The sequence below is a fragment of the Microtus oregoni genome, unplaced genomic scaffold, assembly GCF_018167655.1.
Source record: "Microtus oregoni isolate MIOR12 unplaced genomic scaffold, Mior012 000019F_ref0000042, whole genome shotgun sequence".
Taxonomy (NCBI): domain Eukaryota; kingdom Metazoa; phylum Chordata; class Mammalia; order Rodentia; family Cricetidae; genus Microtus; species Microtus oregoni.
In genome coordinates, this window is record NW_024543078.1 from 12,793,128 (window position 1) to 12,820,609 (window position 27,482).

General features: G+C 45.3%; 1 protein-coding gene across 3 annotated transcripts in view; it reads right to left on the reverse strand.

The window, feature by feature from the left end:
- Positions 1 to 27,482, reverse strand: part of Sptbn1 (spectrin beta, non-erythrocytic 1) — a 164,313-nt gene that overhangs the window by 70,384 nt on the left and 66,447 nt on the right. Inside the window, exon 1 of one of the 3 annotated variants that reach the window (XM_041668902.1) lies at positions 22,850 to 23,340. The exons of 1 other annotated variant lie outside the window; for it this stretch is intronic. In XM_041668902.1, coding sequence (XP_041524836.1) covers positions 22,850 to 22,958 — 109 coding nt within the window. In that variant the 5' untranslated portion in view covers positions 22,959 to 23,340. Of the gene's footprint in view, positions 1 to 22,849; positions 23,347 to 27,482 lie in introns of those variants that run through there. One more of the 3 variants, XM_041668903.1, reaches the window with a different exon arrangement.

Sequence of the window (27,482 nt, forward strand, 5' to 3'; positions counted from 1 at the left end):
CTTTTCTGTTGTCTGACAAAAGTGACTTATGAAGGAAGTTAATCTTTGCTCATGGCTCTGAGGGAGAGTCTAAAACGGTGCTGAAGGAGTAGCACAGAAAGCTGAGCAGGAAGCTGAAAGAGAGATCACATCTCAACTACACTCAGGAAGCAGAGAGAATTTCAGAAGCCACACTAAAAACTCAAAGCCTTTCCTCAGCGACTACGTCCTCCAGCAAGCCTCTACCTTCTGAAGGTTCTACACCAACCTCCACCTCCCACCTTACCGCCACCCTGCGACCAGTGCCACCAATCAGGGACCAAGCGCTGGACTATGTGAGCCCATGGGGGACACTTCTCATTCAAACCACCAAGAGTAACTAATTATCAAAGAGACAGTATGAGATACTGGAAAGGGCATTTAAACATATTTCGAGTTCTTTCCCAGGCTGGTGGGATAGCTCAGCAGGTAGTCACTTGCTGCGAAGAATAACAATCTGAGCTTGATACCCATAACTCATACTGTGGGAGCAGAAGACCAACTCTTGGGAGCGGCTCTTTGACCTCCACAAGTTTGCCGTGGTATGTCCATGCCGACACACATACATAAATGAATAAAACATCAAGGGAGTTCTTTCCCAAAAGACTAAGCAGCGATGATGTTCAGTTCCTTAAGAATCCAGAGCACTACCAGTTTTACTTTCAGAGCCTGGAGATGGACGTCATCACAACACAGCACCAAACACGAAACCCTTCCTCATTTCCCGTGTGGCTCTCCTCAACCTCACCCAAGCCAACCAAACACTACAGCTCTGGCTGGCAGACCCACAAGTATGCACAGTGCACAGCCTTGTTTTAAAGGTGGAGGAGTGGGGGTAGAAATGACCCAATTCAACCACCTGTTGTATCGGTGAGATGGCAGGGCAGTTAATAGCTTCTTTCAGTGGGTTTTGTACTTTTAAGTCAAATAAAATTTTTATTCCTAAGAACATAACCAAAGCCTTAAACCTACTTGCATAGATGTTGCATAAAACTCAAGCAGGCATCTGCCTTTAAACTGTTGATCTATCCAAACTTAATTTTTTAATGACAAAGAATATAAAGTTTTGAACTGAAAAAAGAAATAAGTTTTTCAGTTTTCTTTGTTCTGGACATTTATGCCTGTCATTAAACATCGATGCAACTCTATCCACACCAACTCGCCTGCTCTATTCACTTTACCTCCTGCAAGGTGTGGGGACATAACTGTTTGTAGTTCTGCCAGTATGGAGGAGGGGTGGGGCAGGGTAAACCAGGCTCCTCACAGAGAAACTTGCTTTAGCAGTTTGCTCTTCGGTGGCATTACATTGCCTAAGCCATTTCTCCTCGACAGCCACTATAAAGATAATAGCCTCCGATCAGTGTGGGAAGGGCTGGAGGCTCCAACATGCTCAACAGGCACTACAGACAGTGGAGATGCCGCTGTCAGCACTAGGTGGAAGCACATGAGAATTAAACTACAGCCCCACTCCTCACACTTGGAAGATGAACCCTGTCACTTTAGCAAACACATGGAGCAGCTGGCACACTTGTATGTGGCTAGAAGGACACAGTATGTACCTCTTTACCTATAGACATCGACACTCTATAAAACTTACGTAAGAGCAAAGACATACAGGATGATACCTACAGATATTAAAATATTTATACCTAACAACAGTAAAAACAAAAGAAAGGACTAGAAACAACAAAGGTTAGGTAATTAAAACACGACAGATTCACAAAACTATGTTCACACTAAAAATAAGGAAACCCAGGAAGATGACTGCACATTACCGAATGTAGGGAATCCATAGACCACATTTAAAAGCATACAGTGCACATACAATGAATGTTTCAATGTAAGTCATGCATGTAAAGGCACAGAAGTATGTTTCTAAATTATTAGTCATAATTATCTCAAGGAGCAGAAGCAAAAATAAGAGTCATTTCCTTCCATATGCAGATTTCTGTGTTGTTGGCTAACTTCTTGTTTTAAAACAAGCACATACCAATTTTGAATATTTAGAAGCCATTTCCATTTGAGTGGAAGACACCGGACCACTGACACAGAACTCAGACACGCCAAAGGGCTGAGACCCATGATAGCAAGACTTTGTTTCAGAACAACAAGAACAAGAAATATGTATTTGCTGGCACAAGTCTTTGAGTCCAGCACTCAGGAGGCAGAGGCAGGCAGATCTCTGAGTCTGAGGCCAGCGTGTTCCACAGTGTGAGCTCCAGGGCAGTCAGGGCTACCTAGAGAAACCTTGTCTCGGATTGCACAAACATATGCTGGAACCCTGGAACCAAGGACTTCAAAGAGCTAGTTCTGCAGCTTTCTGCCATCACGTACTTTAAACAAACATGAGTAATTTACCATTGTACCTGCTTAAAAGCATTATCAGTATAAAATGAAGGCTCTGAGCAAGTCAAGATTACACAGAATCAAACATCCAGGCGGGTTTCCCCTTCTCCATGTCTCTCAGAGCCACCCTGTTCTTGGCTCTGATCATTTCAGGGACCCCATCTGCCCCCAACACGACACCACAAAGGAGCATATCTGCATTCAGGGAAGACACAGGGAAGGTTCTTCAACATGATTTGGAGGCAAGCAGTGATTAATTAATAAGACATATAGCTTGAGGTAATTAGCAGCAGCAACAAAAACATTGAATGTCTTTTCATTTTAAGGCTGTTCCTATGGACAAATGCTCAGGATTAATGAAGTTTAACGAGACCAACAGCAACTGGCAATTAGTTTGTGAAGAGGAAGCAGTAATAAAAGGGACTGGGACAGTTGTTCTTTAACTATGGGCTGCCCCCAAGCCACAAAGTGGTTACAGGGCAAATTAAAGGTTAAAAACCAGACAAACACATACAAAAACCAAGCAACAACCACAACTCCCCAAACCAAGGAAACTAAAGCATGAAAGCTGGCTGCAAGATGGCTTGCCAGTCTAGAAGAAGAAACCAATTAGTACGAAGGCCACACAGTCCCAGCCAATACTCCCTGGAAAGCAGCAACAAAAGATGTCCGTGTCTGAACAAGCAGAACAGCCCACAGCGTCCACATAAACCTCTATGAAGCCAGTCTCTCTCCAGAACACTAACGAGATTGCAGGGCTAAGGAGGAAGACAAGCAGTTATGACTAGTAAATATCCCACTCTGATAAAAAAAAAACAAGCAACAACAAAAACCGACAGTGGATAAAGCAGGAACGGTGGTGACTACTTAAATCTGCTGGGGAGGCTGAGTGAAAGAATAACCAAGTTCAAGTCCTGGCTGCGCTTCAACAAAGTCAGCGTGCCTTAGTGGCAGAATTCTTGCTTGGCACGTTCAATCATAACACACACGCACACATAGGAGGAAGGGAAACACGAGGGAGGAAAGGTGAGAATATAGGATTAAAAAGCTATTACACACATCCGCACGTCCCTCTCCACACACACAAACAAGCAGCTGTGCAACACCACCGATCTTCTCAGATCCCCAGTCCTGAGGATCAGTGTGCTCCTCACGTTAGGTGGAACATACCACCGAAAGGTAACTGCCAACGTGGGCAAGAAGCCTCTGCAAATCGCTGGTTTGCTCCAAGTTTCAAATACTGTTTGGTGCTACATGTAGTTAGTTCCACTTTTAATCTCTACCACTTGACTTGCCAGCAAGAAAAGAAACCTTACAGAACAAAGGCACCCTGAGTAACCTGCGAGAGAAACAGCGCCCCAGACATCACTTGTGACAACCCAGGGTCCCCTCTAGCCACAGTGGAGGCTTGAATTTTCTTGGTTGTCTACTGCTTTCCCAGGGGGCCCAAGGCTCACAGAAGCAGCCCAGAAGCCCTTCACCTCTGGCCTTCCCTTCACCGAGTAAATGGAGGAGGTTAATTATCTACACAACAAAGGCCCGACACCTGGTCCTAACAACAAAAGAGCGGTTCTCAGAGCTCTTCTGCCCCGAAGGAGAGACAAAGGTGTGTGGAGCAGAGGTAGGAGTTTTCACCCAGTTCCAAGGTCAGTGCAGCTAACTGCTCTGGGCTATTTACTTAGACTAGTCATGCTACACTTTCTATGAAGCAACAAAGAAATTCAATCTAAGAAGCACGAGCTAAAACCAGTCCCAAATTCTCAAGGATTGATTCTCCCAGACTTAAGACCTTAAGTAAAACACTCACAAAAGGACTTTTTAGAAGCACCTTCACCCAACTCAAAAGCAGGATGGAGAAGTAATGCTGCTTTCCTGTGATGTTCCCCGTGCAGTCAGGCTGCTAAACGAGAAGGGCGTCTGGCTCCTTGGGTATGTAGGACAAGGTTAGAGTTTACGCAGGCCCAACTAGGGGTCACATGCACAAAAATCCATCTGAAGAAAATGGCAGGATATGGCCCAATACACCATTTCTTCCTTTGAATGACACACCTACCCAGACCTCAGACAAATGAGAATGGTTCCAACCCCCTTTGACCATGCACCTGGTACAGCTCCTTCTACATTTCAAATACACTGCACTTAAAGCGAAGGTAAGAGCCCATGACCTGTGGAAATTCACATCCAGCTTTATGCTTCTGGGAGAACAAAGGATAGAGAACACACATGCTCACACAGAAGGGTTTCTCCAAAGACAGTTCTGGGGGAAAAGCACATTAGCAGTGGCACCGTGTCTTTCAGACCTTCCCAAGGAAGAGCCGCATCTCCTCTCAGACAAGGCCAGCAATTTTATGATGAGTCTGGTGATCCTGGAATGAGGATAATTATCACATACACACAGGAAAAGTCACTACCAGAAGAAACTGCCTCAAACCAAGTTACACCATAAATATGAATAAAAACCTTGTTTCTCTGGTGCCATGACTAACAACCACGGATTAAACAAACCCTCTCAAACAGTTTTTACATGATTGGAGAAATTCAAAAAGTGGCCTGAAAAATGTGTATGACAGCTGGAAATCTACTTATATTAGAAGGCAGCCAAACTCAAAAACAGGGATTCCATACTTTACTCACGCGTGGGCGTCAGACAACAAGGTGCCCAGCTGAGCCTAAACTTAACACTGACGGGCAGAGCAGGTGAAAATGTTTAAAGCCAAGAAAATTCAACAACTAGGGGTGGTGGTGGGCACACCTTTAATCCCAGCACTCAGGAGGCAGAGGCAGGCGGATCTCTGTGAGTTCGAGACCAGTCTGGTCTACAGAGTGAATTCCAGGACAGCCAGGACTACACAGAGAAACCCTTCTTGAAAAACAAAAACAAACAAAAATCAAAGTCTGGAAGCAGATGGTCTGGCCGGAATTCTGACCACACTTTACTAGGGAAGCATTTCTGGCCAGCATGCCTCTGGGCCTGACCGTTTCTCTTCATGATGGAGACAATCTCTCCCAGGAATTCGGTAAGGAACACAGGAATCAAGGCTGCAGAACTTCAGAACTGTACCTGTACAACGTGAGTATCTGCAAGTCTGGTTTGGCTGCCTCGGGAAAACCCCACATGCTGGGCACCAGACTGAGCTAAGGCTCTCTGGCTGTGCTCCTGCCCCAGTCCAGTGTACCTTCCCTTTTTCCTCCCCTTCCCAGGCCTTCCTGAAGCTGTTTACATTCGGTTGCTGTGTTGTTCTGAGGGTGGGTGGCAGAGGTGCTTTTTCTTTTTCAGTTGTTTTCTTCATATAGTAGTGAGCCTCTCTCAGAACCTGGCGGAGCACTCCAATGAATCCGAGTGCCCAAGGTATAGCTGTGCATTTATATGTACAAAAGCCTTTACATTTGTATCAGAAGATGTACAGCCCTTGCTAACCACAAGAAAACCAAATGCCAGCCACTTGTCTACCGCCACTTTGCCAACTTGCCAACACTGGTTGCTGAGCAGCAGGTTCTCTGGCCTGGTGCCAGCATTAACTTACAGCTGGCTAGCTAAATGGAGGCAACAATCACAAATAATAAGCATGAAAAACTGAAATGGGGGAAAAAACATCTATCACATCCTAGCTAAACTCCCTCTGCTCAGAAGACATAAGCCTGTCATGCTTTTGACAATTCTTCCACAATTACTCTTATATCCCATGGCCCAGGAGGCAATAGAGCTAGCACGTCTTGAAACACCTGCCATTTTTACTCTTTTGGGATGTAATTTCAGATGACTGACCTTTATACACCCATGTTTCCTGTACATGTATGTATATGTAACACGCTTGTTCATCATGCCATCTACTCTCTACTTGTACATCATGCTGTCCCAAGAGCCTGTCTGCAATGGGGCTAGGAAGCTTTATCAGTAAGGTTTCAAGTGTGTTTCAGGAATCACAACTACAAAGTCATCAAAACAGCAGAAACACTTAGAACGAAGTAGGGCCTACAGCCTTCTTCCTGGGCCTCCCTACAGCCCAGCATCAACACTCCAGCTTTCCTCAAGCCGAGCCCAGGCAGCGTCAGGAAGAGGAAGGTCCGGGAGACAGTGGGAAAGCAGAGACTTATCCTAACTCTGCCACCATAACTAAACCATGAATGCGGGCACTATGCCCCAGCGTTCGCCCACACGTCTGTCTTATACGACAGGTTAATTTCTATCTTAGAAGCAAGCAAGAAAAACAGGGTTCTCTGTTGGAACACAGCTTCCTTAATATACGCAAACAAATTTTCCCTCTCCTTTGGTTCAGAGGATTGCAGACTGATGCAAATGAGTCCCTGAACAAGATACACCCTGGAACGGGGCAGTCTGGCTGCCACTGAGTCACTGCAGATATTCCACCCGGCGGCTCAGACCCAAAGCCCTCACATTGTCTATAGCATGTTCAGAAGGATCCTAACTCTCAATGTCTCGGTCTCACCTAAAATGAGGCTGGCTGCATCCTCCGTCCTCCATGAAGACTATCCACAGGTGGGAATGTCAGCGATGCCCTTCAAGGTATGCAGACACATTATTTCTTGCTCTTGCAATATCAGTGATAAGCAAATTAGCTGACTGCACTGTTTTTATGGAAGGATTTAGTCATCAGCAACAACAACTCTGTGAAAACAGACCCTGGGAAGACAGCTCAGTCAATAAACCGCTCGCTTTGAAAGCTTGGACCCATCCAATCCCTAGACCCCATATTTAAAACAACAACAAAGCAAGTAAGCCAACGACTCAGGTAGTGTGTGCTTGTGATCTCAACACTGGAGGGGTTGGGAGGTTAGATAGGCTTAGCCTACGTCACCCAGCCTTGGTAGAGGTAAGACTTCTCTAGTGGCTTAGCTGCTTTGCTTTTCTGGTTTTCGGGTTGAACCCCACTATCAGTCTCCCGGTTTTCATTATTCTTGCTACACAGATCTTTGGTGGTTGCTGACCAGCCAACCCAGGCTAATCAATCAGCACCTAGCCAGGGAGACTCTGTCTCAAAAGACAAACTAAGTTGGGTATAGTGGTGCATGGCTTTAAATCCAGCACTTGGGAAGCAAGGGGGTGGGTCGGTGAGCTTGAGGCCAGCCTGGTCTACAGAGTGAGTTCCAGGACAGCCAGAGTTCCAGATAAAGAGCCCATCTCAACGAAACCTGAGCTGGTTAGGGTGACTCAGGCCTGTTATCCTAGCACTTGCGACACCGAGGCAGGAAAATGACTGGGTACATAACAAGACCCCATGTCAGGGGAAAATGACTGGGTACATAACAAGACCCCATGTCAGGGAAAAAGCAACAAAACTTTTAAAACACCACACAACAGACTCTTGAGGAATGACTTCCGTCCTCTACATGCACACATATGTATACACACGTGTGCAGGCGTATAATGAACACTTACACATGCACACACACAAAGGAAAAATAGGCGCTAAGTTTAAAGAAATGTTAAAACCGGCTTTGTCTTGCTATAGACTCGCCGACTGCCCGTTCCCTATCTGTTTATTACTTGCCAGGTATTTCTTTTCTCTAGAGACATTTCACCTTACAAGTCTCAGGTTTCCCGACCCACAGGACAGACATGATACCACCTACCTCACAGAGTAACTAGCAAGAGTGTGCGTGGGGGAAGGGGTGCCTGGTTTACACCCAGCTTGTGCTGGAAAGCACCCCACACCTTTTTCCTTAAACGCTCATTCAATGAAGAAGCAGCAGCTTGTGGTCTAACTTTGAAACCACAGGTATCAGTAACTCATGTAGAATGTGGTGGCAAGGGTACGGCTTCCAACTCCAAACCGGATGGCATTAGTCATGCTTCTCATAGTAGCGCTGGTTCACCATGTGACCAATGGGAGTAGGACCCACCTTAGTACACGCGGTGGGTAACTTAAACAGCAGCCTGACAACAACGGGTGGCTTTTTGACCCCGGACCAGAAGAGCTGACCTCCAGAGGAAGGAAGGAAACCACATCTTATACCACCACTCAATGAGTTCGATACCAGCCAGGTTGATAGAGATGGGGAGGAGGGTGGGGGGGAATGGGGGAAGGGAAACGCACACACAAACAGAGAGAGAGAGAGAGAGAGAGAGAGAGACAGAGACAGAGACAGAACTGCAGGAACTCCTGCTAGACTAGTCAAATGGTGGCCACACCCAGCCACACCCAGGCCTCTAAAGAAGATAAGTTTTTAGGGAGGAGTGTGGGCAGTGGTGGTTCAAAACTACTACGGCCAGGTGTGGTTGCCAGCTCTACCATTAGCAGTTGCATGACAGTGGGTCAGTTACTGTGTCCCTCCAAGCTGAGCTTCCTCGTATGTAAACAGATCGCTTCTGTTCCTATCTCTAGAAGTCTTCAGAGCCAAGTGAAAGAAGAATGCAGACAGTAAGTTACCAGGAAGCCAGAAGTGATGGCACTGGGAGGCTGAGGCAGGAGGACCGTGAGTAGGCATCAAAGTAACAGCTGTCTCAAGAAACCAAGATAAACAAACACCACTGAATGTGTCTGGTGCATAAAGCACTCGGGAAATGTTGGCTACTGCCTTTTCCACAAGCAGGAGCCCGAGCGACTGGGCAAACGTAGAAACAGACTTGGCCTTCTTCTTCCCACATAAACATTTCTTGTATTTAATTGTGAATGTCTTTTTCACAGAGGACTCACACAAAATGATAGAACTGACTCCCATAGCAACCTGGTGATGTGCCCTCCACGCTGCAAGTCTAAAGCCCACCTTCCCTACTGAGTGGGCATCTACTCTAATCCTCAACAAAACTCCTGTCTTGTTCTTGGTTTATTTGTCTCTTGGAGGTGGAAACTGCATCCCTGAGAGCCCAGGTGCCTAGTGGAGCTGTAGATACAAGTCCTTCTATAAGCAGAATGTTAATCAGAGGTTGAATTATGACAAAAAAAATCATATATCTAATGACTAGGGTTTCCAGTCCAAGAGTAGTTTTGTTTTCTTTTTAACGCAAGAAATCTAGACAAGTCACACTGCAAATCCCTACTAGAAGAGAAGAAACGTAGATCACACATCAGCTTCTGAATTACCTAGAGACCTGTGTCTTACTTCCTCAAACCCTGAGCAGAGGTCAGGGCTGCTCCTTATCATAAAGGGGTTGGATCAATGACTTAATTCAAGTGCTCACAGGAAAGCAAGGGAAGACAGGCGTGGTAATAACAGAAGGTGAAAAGGGTCCCCACGGGATTGGGGTGTGTATGTGTAAGGTCTAAATGAGGCTCATGCTAGCTCCTTGAGCCTCTATTCCACGGGGACTTAAGCACAGAAGACCGTTAATTCTAGACTCCGAGCCTTAATTTTACCCCACCTCCCCAAGAAAAGTTGAATGAATTTACCATGTCAATAAAGACTACAGTATTTGCATGGTTCTTTGACTAAGAAGCCCTAGTCAAATAAGCTATAGCCTGGTCCACTGATAAATGGCTTTTAAAAATGGTTCCCTGTGTTTCAAATGAAAAACAATATACCTTTGAAATCATCTATTTGCAGAAGAAAAAAATAGTGGGGACGGGAAACAGCAAGGGCTAGAGAATAGTTCAGGGACAAAATCATTTGAAACAAGGTGAGTGTGCTATTTACATTTCTGAGGCCCTGCCTGGTTTGATCAGTGTGAGTCACCTGCCTGGCTTCCACACAAGTATTACTCACGCTGCCTGCAGGCGCTGGAGCAAAGGCACAAATGCGGTGTAAAAAGCTGGGCTTGCTTTACAGTAACACACCACACAAATGTGAAAGGCTACCACACCCAGGAAAATAGATTTAGTTTCACAGGGTACACTGTGCTGGACATTTGTTGCCATGAAGCTAGATTACAAACTTCTTAAAAATAACTTTATCTTACGTGCATTGGTGTGAGGGTGTCAGATCCCCAGAAAGTGGAGTTACAGACAGTTATGAGCTGCCATCTGGGTGCTGGGAATTGAACCTGGGTCCTCTTTATGAGCAGTCAGTGCTCTTAACTGCTGAGCCGGATCTCCAGCTCCAAGATTATAAACTTTTGAACCATTACACCCAAGAGAGAAAGGAAAGAGTCCACGGGAGACACCTAATGCCTAACTCTAGCCAACTATTTCTACATATTCAAACGTTTGCATTGGTATTTAGGGGCTTTTGACACAGCAACATTAAGAAAATTCCACAGCCCCTTGCAGTTCTTAAGAATACATTTACAGCAGAACCTAAACAGATCTCTAAGGACAGGGATTCACTGGGATCATATTAGCTTTCGTTTAATTAAAACAGCAAATAAGCTGAGCCCAGACCTTCCTAAAGCTATCCTTTGATTACATCATAGACAAAAACCATTATCCTGAATGATTCATTCTTTCATTCAACAGTTCTGAAATGGTTGTTGGTGCCACCTGTCTTCTCCGGGAAGGTGAGGCAACCAGAAGCAAAACCAGCATTACTCTGCATTCCATTGTGCTGGCTACTTTTATGTTGAATTATCACAAGCTCAAGTCATTTGGGAAGAGAGAAACTCAACTGAGAAAATGTCTCCACCAGAATTGGCCTTGTAGAAATTGCCCCTCCTGATCTGGTGGCCCTGAATGCTGTAAGAAGCAGAATGAGCAAGCCCTGGGGAGGCAAGCCAGGTAAGCAGCGTTGACTTCCCTGGCTTGTTTCAATTCCTGCCTCTGGGTTCCTGCCCTGACTTCCTTGATAGGGACTGATGTGGAACTGTAAGCTGAAATAAACCCTGTTTCTCCACCAAGATGCTTTTGGTCATGGAGTTATATCACAGCAACAGAAACTCTAAGACAGCCTCTTTATTCATGAAACACATGCCAAGGACAAGAAAGGGATATAGAGATGAAATAGCTTTTTGTGCTCCTTGTAAGAAAGAGTACACTCACACATACACACTCTCTCTCCCCCTCACTGTTCTCCACGGAGTTAACAAAAGAGCCAATATCCCTAGAACTAAGGGAGAGCTCCTGTATGTGGAATGTCCAGTGCTCTGGCAGGACCTGGGTGAAGTTGTGATACGTTCAGTTGCGTCTCCACAAGCATCCCAAGGGCTAATCTTTCCAGACAAGAAAATGAGAGTAAGTGAAGTCACCAGGAATGAACACCAGCTTTAGGGAGTCCACCATTTGCTCGTGCTCTCTAGCCTCCCCCTGCTTCTGAAGACACACCCCAGCACACCACCAAGTCCAGTTTCTGACCTGCACCCCTCTCACGGCTCCCCAGAGACCAGCGGAGCGCACAGGCGGGAACGGACCTGCACAGCAATTCTTTGTAGATAACAGGGAATCTCTTCACTACCATCCAAGATATCTCCCTCAAAAAAGATCACAGGAAACACATTATATTCACATCTCAGATATTACACACAGAAGCTAGTGACCTCCAGTGACTCACTGGAATCTCCCAATACAACAGGCTATGCATTAGACTAGATATAAGCAAAAATGAAGTAACCTGTGGATGGGAGCCCTCTGAACAACCCTATCGCAGGAGTCGCTTATCAGAGGGCCTACATACCAGATATTTACATTATGATTAGTAACAGGTACAACAAAAATAATTTTATAGTTGGGGGTCACCACAACATGAGGAACATGTATTAAAGGGTCGTGGCATTAGGAAGGTTGAGAACTACTGTCTTCAAGTTACCCTCCCTCGAAAGAGAAAACTAATTTTTAAAACGGTGGTGCCACATTTCTTTTACCAGATTGTTTGGTCATCTACCATCTTGTCTGTAACACCAACTGTCTACAGTTTGTACAAGGACTTCAGGTTAAATACACATCACATCCCTGAAACTGGTTTTTGTTTGAACAGTATCTAGCTACAAAATTCCATTGTAAATGACCTCAAATAAAGACATTTCTGTGTCTTTCCATCAGAGAAGAACAGAGCCTTTAGACTGCTCATGGTTTCCTCATATACTTCAGGAACTGTGAGCCTTGGTGCACGCTCCTCAAACTCACTTTCCACTTGAATCATTTCACATTAGAAAGGGACAATAAGGCCAGATCTTCCACAAGGCTTTTGTGAAACCAAATATAGACTAGCCTCTGCCTCCATGCCCTGCAAACAGCTGGAAGAGAGGCTAACGTCCCTGTGAAGGAACGGCAGTGTCTCTGTGGAGGGACAACAGCATTAGTTTGGACACACGAGTGACCTCTAGCAAAGACAGCGAGAGCTGGGACTGGATGTTTCCTGGCTCTGGCAGTAGCTGCTTCAGGTGCTTTGTATGAATTTGGGAAGAATCACCATGGTGACCTTCAATCTACATCAGAAGCCAACTGGCCCAAGAGGCTCCTGAGCCTTATGTTCTTACTAAATAAAAAGAGCAGGTTTCAGCTGAGTGCATTTCCCGGCAGGCTGAACACCCTCCAAACACACTGAAGGAAACCACACCCAGAAGGGGCTGCAGGGGTGGGGTGGGGTGGGGCTAGGCGTGGAGGCACTGGCTGCCAGTGCTCCTTGATCGCGTAGCCAGCACCTGTGCTGAGCACTTACATCAAGGACCACACAACTCAGTTTCCGCACAGAAGCTCATCTGATGCTTACAGCAATCTCATTAGTACGGCACGCCTCTTATTCCTACCCTAGTTCAGGACACATTCAGAGACTGGCAAGTGTAGTTCACACTCAGGTCTACAAAGACAAGCTGAAAACATCTGCCAGGATTCACAGAAACAATCGCGCGAAGAGCTTGAGATAGAATGTGAAGTAAAATATAAAAAAGACACACTAAATTAATTTGATTACAATGTGCATGTGCTGTGAAGACTATGGAGAGTTAAATTTGCTGCATGTTCGAATGTCACGTAACTGTTCTTTCACTTTCATTTGCTTTGAGAATACAGTAACAATGATAATGTTTATGTTAAACATGCTAGGAAAACACAAAGGAGCGACTAGAAATTTAACTCTGTCCTTTAATCACCCTCAATACTGCTTTTGAAAAACCATCAGCTGGGCTGGGCAGATCACTCAGCACCTGCCACAAGCCCAAGCACTGGATTTCAATTCCCCTTATACAGTAGAATAACGAATAACTCACTCTGTAAGTTGTCTTATGACCTCCATATGCATAGTGCGGCACAGAGAGAGAGAGAGAGAGAGAGAGAGAGAGAGAGAACCACCACCTGAGTAACTTAGTCACTTCCTAATGGCTGTTGCTTCTGCCTATGCCCTCCCATTAGGGAGGGTCTGGAGAGGTGTCAGTCAACACTTTGAGTAACTTAACCTTTCCAGCCCCTTTCTAAAAAAATAAGCACCTAATAAAATATATACTTAATATATTTCAAACACACTAACAACAAAACCTGAAGGTACCACTAAATAAGTCTGGTATGCAAGAAAACTGTACATAGTTTAACCAACTGTAAGAACAGCAACATTAAATAAATATAAAATCACTATACAAGGATAGGGTGCAAACAAGAATCACTGTACAACACAAGGAATACTTCTGATTAATTAAAAAATAGTCTAGAGCTGGAGAGACAGTTCAACAGTTAAAAACACTTGCTGGAGTTGGAGAGATGGCTCAGTCATTAAGAGTACTGACTGCTCTTTCAGGACCTGGGTTCAAATTCTCAGCACCCACATGGCAGATAATAACTGTCTGTAACTCCAAGATCTTACGCCCTCGCACAGACATACAAGCAGGCAAAACACCACAGCACATAAAATAAAGAAAAAAGCCAAAACAACAAAAAAACTTGTGGGTCTAGCAGAGTACCCAGGTTCAATTGCCAGCACCCACATGGTGGCTGACAACCAAGGGCTCCAAGAGGCACACACGTGGCACACATACATGCACACAAGCAAAACAGTCACACACATAACGACAAATCTTTAAGAAGCAGTTAAGGCTTGAGTCTATTTCATTGAACACCATATAAAAAATTTGAAAGAATTTAGACAATTCTGGCCCCGAATAATTTTTTTACTTCTCTTTTATATTATGTGTATAAATGTTTTGCCTACATCTATGTATGAGTAGCAGATGCATGCCAAGTACCTGAGGAGCTCCTAAGTGGGCATCATATTCCCCTGAAACTGAGGGTAGACAGCTTTGGGCCACCATGTGGGAGCTAGGAACTGAACTCAGGTCCGATGCAAGAGCAACGAGTACTTTCAACTGCTGAGTCATCTCTCCAGCCCCAGAGTAATTCTGTAATTCTTCACTAATACCAAGGGGTAAGTTTTTTTTTTTTTTAAAAAAAAAAACCTCACCAATTTCTCTAACTTCAGAATTAAAAAGCTTAAAATTTCCAGTCAACCTCTGCTATGACTTACAAAGCTAACAGCTACCCAATCTTTTTTTTTTTTTAATCCTTTATTTTGTCCTTGTGTGGTCAAGCATGTCTTTAATCCCAACACTTAGGTGACAGAGGCAGGCAGGCAGATCTTTTTAAGTTTGAGGCCAGCCTGGCCTACAAAGTGAGTTCTATCTACCAAGCCAGCTACCTCAAAATAAATAAATAAAAATTAAGTTTATAAAAATCCTTTAATCTCCTAAAGAAATATTGAACTTTAACTAGTACACATTTGGTCAGATCACTTTTGTAATCTTTTGTAGGTAAACAATATAGCTAAGCAAACAAAACTGTGTACAACATTAACTATATGTGAAAAAACAAACTTCAAACTCGGCGGTCATGCCCTTTCTAGGGTTTTACCACCCTCCAGGAGGACCATTTTCAAGACTGCTTCTTCAGAAGCCTGAAAGTGCATAAAAACCTCCTGAGGATCTTGTTAAAGGGTTCTGAGCCAGCAGGTCTGGGCGGCCTGAGCGGCTGTAGTTCTAACAATTGGAAATCATTTACAAAGTCCCACAGCAAGGTTCTCCAAGGTTCCAAGAGCCTCGGAGTCCAAACTTCAAAGAAGCTGCACAGTTTCTAGATGCGGCATCCCAAAAAATGCAATGTCGACTGGCTGCCTGCCTTCTCTTAGGACTGACTTTCAAAACAAGGACTGAAACTACCTTTATATTTAAGACAAACAAAACCCAATGCGATGCGTGGGCTCAATACTCCCCTGTCTCTCTCTTTCTCCCTAGGCGCTCTAGGAGCCAGAGTACAGACAGATCTGTTGGTCAGCTCAGGCTGCGCCTGACCCACACATTTTCCAACCAGAAGACCACAGCTCAGAGAAAAGCAGGCCATCAGCAAACGTGTTCACAATATGAAACCAGAAAACAAGTGCTGCATTTTAAAGTCAGCTTTATTCTTCTTTTTTCCTGACTAGGATTCTTCTTGCTTCTACTTAAAGTGCCCCAGCCTGACTGACCTACTAGTAAGCTTCAGGTGGCAAGTTCTGTGCACTCATTAAATGGTTTAGAACTGCAAAAGTTTTTAATTAAACTGATCTGGCAAGGATTAGAAACATGCTTATTTAGAATGCCCTTATTTGTTTTCACAACTTTTGACTTTTTTTTTTTTAATGGCTGGACCTCAGAGTCATTCATGAAGTAGTCATGGAAGAGAACAGTAGCAAACTCTGAGAACTGCTGGCTTCTTACATCTGTCTGGGTTGATGCAGTGGAATTCCAGCATGACGAACTTCCAGCTGCCAAGAGAAAGCTGTGATCTGCACCATTTTCCGGCACAGAAAGCTAAAACCTTAACAACCCTGGAGTCAGGAGAACACTGACTTTTTTATTTAACTTTTATTTCATGTTACGTGCACTGGCACCAGATCCCCTGGAACTGGAGTTACGGAGAGTGGCGGCGAGCCGCCCTGTGGGTGCTGGGGACTGAACCAGGACCATCTGAAGAGCATCCAGTGCTCTAAATCATGGAGCCATCTCTCCAGCCAACGCTGGAATTCTCACAGTCTGTTTGCACTTTTTTTGTTTCGTTTTGTTTTTTTGGGACAGGATTTCCGTGTAGCTTAAATTTTCTTTAAAGGGAAATATAACAGTGAAGACAATGGCAAGCTTTGTGCTATTGATAGCACCTGCACTGTTCTGGGGAAACTTGGAAGAGGGTGGCACTTGTCCACACCACCCTGGTAAAGTAAAGCCTGGAAGTTACTTTAAGAAGGAGCTAAGCCCAGATCTTCAGATATCAATCAGGGCAGGGTTGTGGCCAGGTTCTACCTACCATCTTTCCAAGTTGCTAGGATTTTTGTTCCTGAGGTTAAATCTAATAGGCTATGTGTTGGGAACATAGAGTCATCCTCAGAGCCTAGACATCCTATTATTATCTTGAGCTCACTCAGTAGAAGAACGGGGTAACTGACCCCATATGGAAGATGGAGTGATGCAGGCTCGCAGTTAAGTGGCTCCCTTAAATACAGCAAGATAGAACTCACTCCTGACTAGCTAAATGCCCTTTCCCTTATTATACAATTTCCTTCTAAATATATCCCCCGCCCCCAAGTTTTCATTTCTCAGTAGGAAATCGGATTTGAATGCCTGCATTTGAACAGAGGCAGGCGCAGAGAGCACCTGGCAAGTTAGTTAAAAACATTTACTGTTGGGAAGCGCCAGAGTTCCAGCTTCACAAAGCTTAGAACTTGAGAATTTCTATTTCTAGCAAGTTCCCAAGACATGTTGTTACTATTGATTGAGGGTCCGCATCTCTTCGAACAAGGTGGTCCACGCTCAGAGCAGGTACTCAGTGCTCCTCTGTGTGAAGGGAGAGACTGGGGGAGAGCCAGCTTGATCTCCAGCTCCTAGAGGTGGGAAACTGAGGGAACTGCACTGAAGCTGCACGGCTACCTGTGCAAATCACAGCGGAGTGACCACACGCTGCGAGTTTACATTTTAGGGGAGGGAAACCAAACAGGGGTTTTGACTTTCATTGTCTGTGGGGAAAGCCAGTGTACCTGAACTAAACCTCTAAGTAATGACCTGGCTTGTGAGGTGATCCCCAGTGAAAGGAACTAAGTGGAGGGTCCGAAGGGAGGAAAGAAGGTCAGGCAGGGTTACAGGGTTCTGCAGAATGGAGCACCAGGCACAGGAGGGGAATGATACTTGGACGTACGTTCTAATGAAATCAAATCCTGTTTCTGCGGAGCCAGCTTTTACTTTCTAGGCCTGACTTTGAGGAAGGTGTGGGGCGCTGTGGAAAGCCATGAAGAGACAAAGCAGCACCTGAGCTGAGAGCAGACCTTCTGAGGCACGGGACGTGACACGAGGCAAGCAGTGTGGAACAGTCTTCCAGACCTTCCCCAGCTTTCCATAAAGCAGAAGCGCACGGTCTCCTTGTTGCACTTTGCCCTGAAGACACCCAGCACCTTGCTTTGCTGCATAACTGGACTCAAGGGATCCCGTCAGCAGCCTGCCTAAACACTGCACTTCAGGACCGAAGCGGTCTGGCGTCCCCTTGACAACCTCAACTGGAATCGGAGCAGCTCTCTGCACACACTAACAACTCACACTTAGCCCACACACTGGTTGGTTGTCAAATTTGGAGTCGAAAACCTGAATTCTGGAGAGCTAGCCTCATTCTGACTAGCTAAAAACAATCGCTTCTGTCTTTATAAAGAACAAGTGAATATCTGCCCCACAGGATTACTTGTACTAAGGAAATGTACATTTATTTGGAATTTACTAAGTAGCTCTCACGCTGAGTACTCTAAAAAACTCTATTAAGCATGATGATACATATTAAAGTTAAGTGCTATGACAATAATTACATAAAGCACATCATTCAAAAACAGGGTGGAGTTACAAATCTATTAGGGCTTAATTCTGAGAAGAAACTGGTGAAAGGTTTAATTTGATTCGATGACTTGCCCCACAAAGTTGTCCGCCCCACAGAAAGAATATACCAAGCTTCATAAAATCCCTAAAATCTTCTCATATAAATCCTACCCCAACCCTCCTCAAAAAAAAAAAAAAAAAAAAAAAAAAAAGAACACAATTATTTGCTGCTGGAGGTGGCTTACTGCTTCAGTAGAGAAAGGATCAGGTTCGGGTACTAGCGCTCATCCGGCTTTAACCGTCTGTAACTCTGGTTCCAGCGGATCTAACACCCTCTCTTGCTTCCACGGGTATTCCATACATGCGGGCCATGTGTACTTACACACATACAAGAAAAACACACTTGGCGAGCAGTGGTGGCACACGCCTTTAATCCCAGCAAAAAGGAGGCAGAGGCAGGCAGATCTCTATTGAGTTTGAGCCAGGGCTTCACAGAGACACCCTGCCTCAAAAAACTACTAAACAAACAACAAACACTTGGGTCTGGGAAGTTGGCTCAGAGGTCCAGAGCACTTGCTGCTCTTGCAGAGGACCAGATTTAGCCCCTATCCACTATAGGGAGGCTCCCAGCCACCTTTAAGTCCAGGTCCAGGGGATCCGACACTCTCTTCTGATATCTGAGAACCTGAGGCACCGTGCTGTATATGCACATATGCAGGTAAAACATTCATACAGAATATAAATCTATAAGAAAATCACGTCACCAATCCTGCTCACATTATAATAGGAAATATCGAACATTTCTCTTGAAAAACTTAGGTGTAGAATATCTTCCCAGCAAGCAAATCTAGACTAAAAAAATTTTCTTTCCCTAAGGCTAATAAAATGAGGTAAAGCAAATATTTTAAGTCATACAGCAAACCGAAAGGTTTACTAAAAACTTATGAGTAAATATTCTTCTCTGTTCTGTGGTGGTGGTGCTGCCACACGCCTTTAATCCTAGCACGGGGGAGACAGAGGCAGAAGGATCTTTGAGTTCAAGGTGAATCTAGTCTAGACAGAGTTCCAGGTCAGCTAGGAATACACAGAGAAACCTTGCCTTGAAAAATAAAGAAATAGATAAACAGGTAGATAAATAAATATTCTTTATGATTCATGGGTATAAAATCATTACTGTTCTTTCTCTAAGAGCTAAGAAATTAAAATAGTCAGGCATGATGGTGGACGCCTGTAATCCCAACATTTGAAAAGTCAAAACACGATGAGAAATTTAAGGTCAGACTCAGTTACATAGTGAGTTTGAGACCAGTGTGGATTGTATAAATCTCTATCTTGAAAATGGTGGCTCAGCCATAGAGACAGGAGACAGGGAATTAAGGGATGGCCAAACAACTCAGCAGGTAAAGGAACTTGCTGAGCAAGGCTGAAGTGAGTTCAGTGCTCAGGGTGCAGGTAGAGGCCGAAGGAGGTGTGCCGCTCCCAAGAGCAATCCTATGACCTTCATACACGTATCACGCACACATACATAAGTAATCAAATTACTTTTTAGATTTAAGAGACTGGGAAGACAGCCGAATGGTTAGCCAGCTTGCTACTTTTTCAGAGGACTGCAGTTCAGTTCCCACCTATTATGGGTGGGCGACTACAACCTGTAATTTGACCTCCAGGGAATCTGATGCTCTCTTCTTACCTCTAAGGGCACACTCACACGCGCGAGCGTGCACACACTCACACACAAACACGCACGAAATTAAAAAGCAACTCTCAGCATGTAATGAACACAGAAATGAACTCCTGTGGTCTGAAGTTCATCATTCTCCTTCTTCACACTGCGAGCTCTAGGGCCAACTCCTCGAAGCCCCAGAAAGCACTTCTCCAGAAAGGTGCAAAGAAGACAACAAACTTATTTTCACCTGGATCCTGCCTTTGCTACAATCTCACTGCCACAGCCAAGGGATCAGTGCGCTGGGTGAAAGACCTAGGAGTTAGAAGAGAAAGGCCCCTAGACAAGGCCATTTACAGGAATCCCTGAAAGCCATGCTTACGCGTCTGTAATTTTTCGTCTACAATAAGCACATGAAAGCACTGTAGGAGAGTAACACGGCAGAGTATTCTCCCACGAGGACAAAGCTGGCAGACGGGAAACTGGAGGAAAGGTATCATGAACTTTTCTGTTAACTAGTTTTCTAAGCATTGGAGCTGAATTCAATTGTTTCAACATTCCTCCCTTATCTAGAAAACAACAACAAAACAAACACAATTTCATAAGACACTGATTGACCTGAAGAAAGTGGTCATTTAATTGAGCAGGTAGAAAAATTAAAGAAAGCTGCGTACTGGAGGCTAAGGTTAGAGGTCAGGGGTTGAAGACCCTAACCTCTCTCCTGCCATTATAAAAACAAACAAACAAACCAGCAAAACAAAACCAGTATCTCTCCGTACCATTCCTGAGACCAATGAGATGTTTTTCCCCCACGCTTATTCACAGGCCCATAAATCTCTACACACTATGTTATCTCAACAGACCAGATTCCTCTTATATCAGACCGCTGCTAGCGGAGCAAACCCCAATCAACCGCATCCAGCAAAAAATAGAGCAAAAACATACTTCCACGAAATGAAAGCGCTCCCCAGCCACTGATGCTAAATATGTAAATTCTACAGAAAGCGTAAAAAGAAACAACACACCACCAACAAAACATACCATACACTGGGTGGCAAGAACTAAGGTCACACCAGGAGTAAGACAGACTCCTAGATCAGCACAGAGAATCTAAGTTATCATAAATAATGTCTACAAGAACTACAAATATTAGACCACCACACTAGGGGCTGAGAGCAGAGAAAGATTTTTATCAACATCCTCTGAAGGATTAAATCACAATCTCTTTTATTCCTCACTAGGACACTGTCAGAAGTTAGCAATCCTGTGACCCACCCTGTGTGAAAGTTAATTCACCCTCTCTCGGTTCCTCAACACAGGTGGTTTTCTGTTGTAGAAATACCAATACTAAACTTATGCAACTCAAAACCACAGTACTTAAAAATAAAGTTATCTGGAGCAAAAGCAAGGGACAAAGGTCATTTCTAAAAAAAATTATGTATTTACCATCCAACTTAATGTTCACCACTTTTTATGAGATTTCCTTGAGGAAAAAAACACGTGGACCAAAATATCCAGGGCATTTGTGTAATTTTTTAAAAAAAAACTGTTTCCTTGTCCAGAGAGGACAGTTAAGACACTTCCTGTGAGCAAGCCCCACCCTGCTGGGTGAGCAGTTTACAACCACACTTAACCCTTTTAGAATAACAGCCTTTTGTTCAGGGTGGGTCTGGGAGAGCCTTCCACCCAACACTATCTTTCTTATATTTTCCAGGGCTGGACGTTTTTTCCTGAAACTACAAAACATGGACAGGCTAGAGACTAACGAAGGGTTTCAGACTGAATCCCACAGGAGCTTCTCCTGAGCCCAGGCCAGAGGGAAAAGGAAGCATTCTGGGCTCCTCAGATTCTAGAAGTGGAGGGCTCCTAAAGAATCTAGAAAATGAAATGTTTTCTATTTTACTACTTGCAAGCTCCCTCACCTAAGTTTTCAAAAGAAGAAAATTCCACCTTCAAAGATTCAAGGAGTTGCAACCAAAGACTTACTTGATTCCTTACCATTAATGATCTACCTATCTGTTAGGTGACTGCTGAAGGAATACCATCTAGCAAATGTTTAAAATTACACCCGGTTCTGCCTCATTAAAAGAAAAAAAAACCCCAAACAACAACAACAACAACAAAAACCAATGCTGTCAACTACTTCAGGAGACAAGCAAACCAATGAATGAAATGTACCACCCTTCCCAACAAAGTAGGGCCAAACTGCTTGCTTCCTTCCATCCTGGAAGGAACCACATTGAGGTCACAGAGTTAAAATCAGAAACATACAGTCTTCTAATATTCTTTACCATCCTAGAGCTATTCCTGCCCATTACATGACACTAAAGGCTTCCAAGCACAAGCTCTGTTTTTAGCTACAAACCTTCCCCCGCCCCCTCACATATAGGCTGAGTTGCTGACCAAGGCCTGCTGGCTGGTCAGAGCCAGCCCAGGGCTATACAGGCAGAAACACAGCATGCTTATTGCACTGCCATTATCCGGGTCTCCATAAAAACGTGTACAGTAAAATACTGTATTCAATCTTTGGAGTCTGGCACAGAAAGTACCTGTAATTGATCCAAGTCATCAACTCATAGCCCTGGAATAACAATAAGTGGCTTTTATTATAAATTACACAGCCCACTAAACTGATGGGAAAGCTCTCCCCCAACACAATACGCCAAGAGTTAAAATTAGGCTTCGGAACTAAAACTGTAATTTACCTAAGACTTAAGAACAAAAAGACCACTCCCTCTTCCCCTTTGCTATTGTTCTAGTGGACTGGGTCAGGGGCAGTGCACTTTACACCTTTAAGTGCTCCCGGAGGTAAGAGACTAGGGCTAGGGAGTTAAAGAGGCGGGCTGGAGCCAAATACATACTAATGAATCTATTAACATTAATCTCCTAAAATCCGAAGGGTGTGTGTGTGTGTGTGTGCAACTGAAGGTGAGACCTGACAACTAGAGTCTAGAACCAAAAGGGATTGGAGAGGAAGACTCCAAATGGTGGCTGGCTATTCTAGAGTCTGGAGTAGTGTGAGCAACTGCTTCCTTTACTGCCTCAATGAGGTTCGCACAGCCAACCTGAGGCTGCATGCCTGCTATCTCCACTGGGGTCACAACCATATGGCAGAAATAAAGCTTCAGAAAGCACCAGGATCCCTTCCGAACACCCCCAGGCAGGCCTGGCCTTTGGCAGAGAGGACTTACCTTGGAGTTGTTTGAATCGCCCTTCCAGTTGGTTGTAGTTGTAAGGCACCTGTCCGGTGTAGGCCGGCGACAGCGGCCCGGAGATGCTGGACGTTCTCTGCAATTCCATTATGCCTGACCTATCGTCCAGGCCGGCTGCTCAGTAGGAATCCGCTCCGGCCCCCTCCTACCCCCATCCAACTCCAAGCAGCTTCCGCGGCTCCGCTCCCGCCCAGGAGAAAGGGCTGGACCTCAAGCCAGTCGCATTCCGGTCGGTCGGAAATGGGTGCAGCGTGATCTGATAGAAAGTTGGCTGCAGAGTCCACCTTAGACCGGTCGAGTTACCACCCCAACATCTAATCCCCTATGGATTTCCTTCCTTGTGTGGCCCTTGCCTGGAAGCTAGAAATAAATTTCCCGGGAGGGAGGCGGGAGGAGGAATAAGGGAAAGAAGGAAGGAGGCACGATCCTACTGGAAAATATTTTAAATATGGCCAACCCTAAGCACGCTGCACTCCTGCTCGCAGAGCAGCGCACACCCACCTCCCGCCCGCCCGCCCGCCTGCCTGCCCGCCCGCTGCCGGTTTGTAATTTAATCGGGAGCTGCGGTGAGCTGCGCGGTGATGTCACCTGATTAGCATAACAGCAATGTGGAGGAAACGCAGGCCGAATCAAGCGGAGGGCGCACGCAGGCCGACCCTGCAGACCCAGACCCGTGCGGCCAGGCCCCACAAAGCTGCTGGAATTACAGCGTTTTGTTGAGAGGCCCCGCCTAACGGAAAAGTCAGAGATTACTATCATTTGAAAAGGGGTGCAGGGCCCAGAGGCGGGTCGGAGCTCCGCAGCCCCAGCCGCTGTGCACCTGGGCGCCGGCAGCCACGGCGCGGGCGCCAACCGCGAGTGCGGCCCAGCTAGGCGCCACCGTAAGTCAAACAAAGTCAGTCTGGGCACTCTGCAGGGTACAGCCCGCAGAAACGAGAGCTGGGCCCGCCGGAGACTCTCCTCCGCAGACAAGCTGCCATTATTGCATTACATTTCCGAGGTGATGAGCCCTGTTTGTAACTCTATGCAAGGGAGGTTTATCAGGGCACCGCGGTGCAAAGCATTGTGGGAGGAAGGTACACAGGTAAACACCTCCCAGAATCCCCTACCCTGAGAACGTTACATTCCTGTGGAAGAGAACAGCAATCGCCTTTAAATCGAACTTTGATTTGTTTACCGACACCTCTAAACTTTTGGTTCTTCCTAGCTGCTTCTCTCACCCACGTCTACCAAAAAGAAATCCTAGGTAGAAAATAACGTGATCAAAATGCATCGGCAAAACAAACAAAAAAAAAGAAAATCAAACAAACAAACAAAATGCATCGGCAGGAAATAACTGGCTCTATCCTCTTCCCACTTTCCCCCTCACAACTGGCAGTTAAACTTGGCGTTTCCAGCTTGAAACCCGGTAACAATCACAGCACGAGGTAATTTTCTGCGCACTGATGCTCGGGCTAAGCTAAGCTAACCTGGTCTGCACATAAATTCCAGGCCATTCAGCACTACACTGCAAGATCCTAATTCAAAAATTCCTTGCTAAAGGCCACCAGTGTGCACAGAAGAGGTAGCCCGAACCTCGCTTTAGTTCACAAGATGATGCACCCTGAGCAGGGCCAGAGAGAATGGCAAAGCCTGCTAACCACCCACTTCTCAGCAGTCCCAGCTTCTTTTAGCAACAGAACTGTGTTTTTAATAATCACATTGTCAACTTTTGGCTCCCAAGGCACGTCCAACCGAAAGACATTTTTACATTCAAGATGAAGAACATTCTAAAGCCCTCCTGTTTCTGTCAGTGAAACTGAAGCTAGACAAGACAGCAAAACACCAGGTTTTGGGAGACACTCTTGGTCTAAGATTCTCAAAGCCTAACTTTGGAGACAGTCAAGCCTCCTCATTACCCCATGCTCTTATAAGAAACCTTGGACTCTCAATCTCAACTGTTAATACTGAGAAACAAAACCTGTCTCTATTAAGCCACAAGAGCTGAATGTGTATGTAGTTTTTAAAGCTCACCTCTTCTTATTCTCTCTCCCATCACATCAAGACTACAAAGTACAATGGGGATTATTTCAAGGGGCCCTACTTCACTGTTAAATATGCCAACGATATGAAGAGTCACTCTCTCTCCAGCCATAGCACCAAAAACGAGGTTACAAAATGATCTGCCGCTAATAACACTTTCTTTTTTCTTTTTTTTTAAAATTTGAACCCACTTAGGAAGAACTTGTGAGTCCACACTCAGTTATCATCCTCATAGGCTCTCTGGTATGGGGAAGTCCATTAAGTGAGCTCTCTAATTAGCCAGGTTACACGCAGTGTAATGGAAAGGTGAGGCGTGCTACAGTCACACCCAATCCAAAGAGCTGAGCTAAACCACACAGAGTGAATGGACCTAAGTACCAGGGAGAAAGGTGTTGAGGCCAAAGAAGGGTTTAGTAACCCCACAGGAACATCCATTTGGTGGGATGGGGCCAAGTAAGCATGGGACACAACTCTGCAGGCCCACCTGACCGCCTCTGGGCGGTCAACAGCTGGGAGGAAGTCGAGGATAACCGGAGACATGGCTTCTCCACTATCTGTTGGGCTGCGTTTAGAGCACTGCAAATGTGCAAGGCCCCCCCATTATTTTTCAGAGGATTCAAAATAACCCGGAGAGTTGCTGGACAAATAGCATGGGACAAATTACAGGCAAACAGTCGGATACTAAAGAATACATAAGGAGTTCAGAGAAGAAGGAGGCCACACCTAGTTCAGAAGCAGCCCAGGATACGCTGGCATCTGGACTTGTCCCTGGAACCCTGGTAGAGAGCATCACCCTAGAGAAAGGATGAGGCATCCTTATGTAACTGCCAGAGGACAGGACAGGAGATTTGGCTGGCGAGCGGGAGCACAAAGGAGCTCTTGGTTTGGGAGAGAAGCACGCAAACAAGCCAGAATCAAGCATGGGCTTGGAGAATGTTGAAACAGAGGAGAACAGCATCTACCCTGGGCTCCAGCAGTGATTAACTTGGTAGATAAGAGAGACTGAAGGCAACAAGTCACCTGGGTGATTACTGCAACTGCCCAGGTCAAAGGAGCTACGAGGGTGTGGCAATAGGGTTAAAAAGGAACGGACTGACGTAAGAGTTCACCTGAAGAACTTTGGTAACTAATCGAATGTGGGACGTTCAAAGGATAGTCAAGAAAGCATGGCGTTAGAGCTGGCTGGGGGGTATAAAAAAAGGAATGATGAGCATTCCCTTCTGGCAGGCCAACTCGGAGTCACCTGCAACACCACCGGGTGACATGTCCACAGTGGTCAAGGATGCAGAAGGAGAGGTCAAAGCTGCAGATACACTCTGGAGCACAGAGGGAACAGTTGATTTAGTGGGGTTACACCGAGGAAGGGAGGAATAAAGCAAGCAGCTAAGAAGGGATCTGGGGAAGATACAGCCTTGGGAAGAAGAAAACAGTGGGTGACCACAGCTATAGCTCAGGTGTACTTCTGTCTACACTCAGGGGTGCTAGACTCTACCCCCAACACTGCCAAAAATGGAAAGAAAACCACCAGTGCATATACAGAATGAAAATCCAAAAAGGGAGACACCCAAGGAGGAAAGGAAAGGGACAGCATCACATGTTGCCAAAGGGACTGGGAAATGAGGCAGACAGTAAGCCAGGGGTGGATCAGACCAAGGGGTCGGAACCAGCAAAAGTCTGGTTACCTGAGGTGACACAGACTTGTAAAACATCAGAGAGCCAGGCAAAGAGACCCTAAGCAGGGCCCAGGTAAGCCTGATGTCTGCAAAAGTTTCAGTCAGGCCTAAGTTGGCACAGGTAGAGGAAATTGAGAAGACGGCTCAAGAGCGGAGCCATCAACATTAGCCAAGAGGAGGCAGAGCTTTGATCAGGGAAAGGATGATGTTGTCAAGAGGAAAAGAACTTAGGGGACCCTTCGCTGTACCCAAATGAAGCAAAAGGCCCAAGGTCTAGTCCACAGCTTTATTTACAGTGACCTCAGAAGTAATATCTCTAAGATATTAGTTAGGACTAATGCAGGGAATGTGGCGTGCCAAAGGGGAAATTAAAGAGAAGAGTTTTCAGAATATTTACCTATCTTTCTGTCTAACAGAGTGTACAATTTTAGTTCATCTAATCTTTTTTATATTTATTTGTTTGTTTGTTTGTTTATTATGTATACAATGTTGTGTCTGTGTGTATGCCTGCTGGCCAGAAGAGGGCACCAGACCTCATTACAGATGGTTGTGAGCCACCATGTGGTTGCTGGGAATTGAACTCAGGACCTTTGGAAGAGCAGGCAATGCTCTTAACCACTGAGCCATCTCTCCAGCCCCTCATCTCATCTTTTTCCTCATCTAAACAGTGCCATAGTTCACCCAGGTCTGATAAATGGCTGTGCCTGTCTTCTAACTGCAGCCAGTTTCCAAGGTGAAGCACAGACAGCTACGGCTGCAAGGCAGCTACAGGAAGAAGACAACTCAAGTTTTGCAAAGGCGGCGTCTGTGAGAAAGGGTCTAGCCAAGTGTGTGCAGTGATCTGCAGACAGAAGCAACGAGAAGCAATGGGGTATTAATTAGTAAGAAATTAGAAGAAGGGCATTTAGTGCAAAGGC